Source organism: Nematolebias whitei, chromosome 15, assembly GCF_014905685.2.
Source record: "Nematolebias whitei isolate Nwh7 chromosome 15, NemWhi1, whole genome shotgun sequence".
Taxonomy (NCBI): Eukaryota; Metazoa; Chordata; class Actinopteri; order Cyprinodontiformes; family Rivulidae; genus Nematolebias; species Nematolebias whitei.
In genome coordinates this window covers 17,868,138-17,869,263 of record NC_056512.1, presented here as the reverse complement: position 1 = coordinate 17,869,263, position 1,126 = coordinate 17,868,138, and the positions used below count along the sequence as shown (strand labels likewise).

At 45.4% G+C, this 1,126-nt stretch overlaps 1 protein-coding gene across 1 annotated transcript in view; it reads left to right on the top strand.

Moving 5' to 3' along the window:
- The window catches only part of plppr2a (phospholipid phosphatase related 2a), a 129,596-nt gene extending 128,709 nt beyond the window's left edge, over positions 1-887 (top strand). Inside the window, exon 8 of the mRNA XM_037689421.1 lies at positions 779-887. Coding sequence (XP_037545349.1) covers positions 779-887 — 109 coding nt within the window. The remainder of the gene's footprint in view (positions 1-778) is intronic.
- The last annotated feature ends 239 nt before the right edge of the window (positions 888-1,126 follow it).

The window sequence follows — 1,126 nt, the reverse complement described above, 5'->3', positions numbered from 1 at the left end:
ACAACGTAAATAGATATATATATATATATATATATATACTGACACATCTTGATGTATATTTATTTATTCATCTCTTCATATATATATATTTGGTTTTACAAAGAGACTTTACAAAGAGACTAGCAGCTGCAAAGACTTTACAAAGAGACTAGCAGCTGCAGCCCAGTGAGATGCTGACCTTACGTTGTCCAGTATCAAGGACTTAGAAAGTGACATTTCATCAAGTTGAGTCAGCTAAGAAGATAAACAGCTGACTTGCCCCAGGTTGTGATGGTAAACGGTTACATAAAGGTTATAAAATTTGCCGAAGGTAAAAATAAAAGTATCAGGTCTGACTCCAGAACACTAAAAGTTGTATCATCTCTTAATAAGAGCTATCTTTCTTAAAGAGACTCTCCCAGGGGTGCTGTTCAAGTAGTTATCTGAATGTCTTGCGTCCTCTGTTGTCTGTCCGTCACTAACCCACTCCTGGTTACTTCTTCTCCTCTGTCCCCACCTCTTCTCTCAATCTGCCTTCTGGTCCCCCACACCTCTCCAGCATCCTGCACTCTCCTCCGCCTCCTCTCCACCTTACAATGCTTACATCCAGCCATTCTAGCCAGCTCTGAATCTTGTAGTTACTCCCTCTCTGTCATCAGTTGCTATCTTTCTGTTTTTACTCCTCGTTCTCTACCTCCCCAATCCCGGCACATTGCTCTGGTTTATTCTTTATCTTCACCTCCCTCTTTCTTCACCCCCCACTTCCTCTCTCTTTCTCACTCCTCTCTTTCCCCTGCAGACTCCACAGAGATCTCCAGTCTCTGAGATCACATGACCATCAGCCCTATCGGTTCCCCGCCACCCCCGATGTCCTCATACCGCCTCGCTCCATTTCCAGCGAAGTCTAGACCAACCGGAGCAACACTCGCCTCGCTGCGCCGCCCATCCATCAGGGCGGCATGCCCGGCTGCACCGGTCGTACTCTACGCAGGTCTAGAAATACGGTGCAACACCCTACTGCCCTCCCAACAACCGGGGAACCGATAGGAAATCTACCGAAGACTTTTTGTCCACTGGACACCCAGTAAATACTGTGAACATTTAGTACAAAAGTCAGGTACATCGTTTTAGTGTTTATTTTTTACTT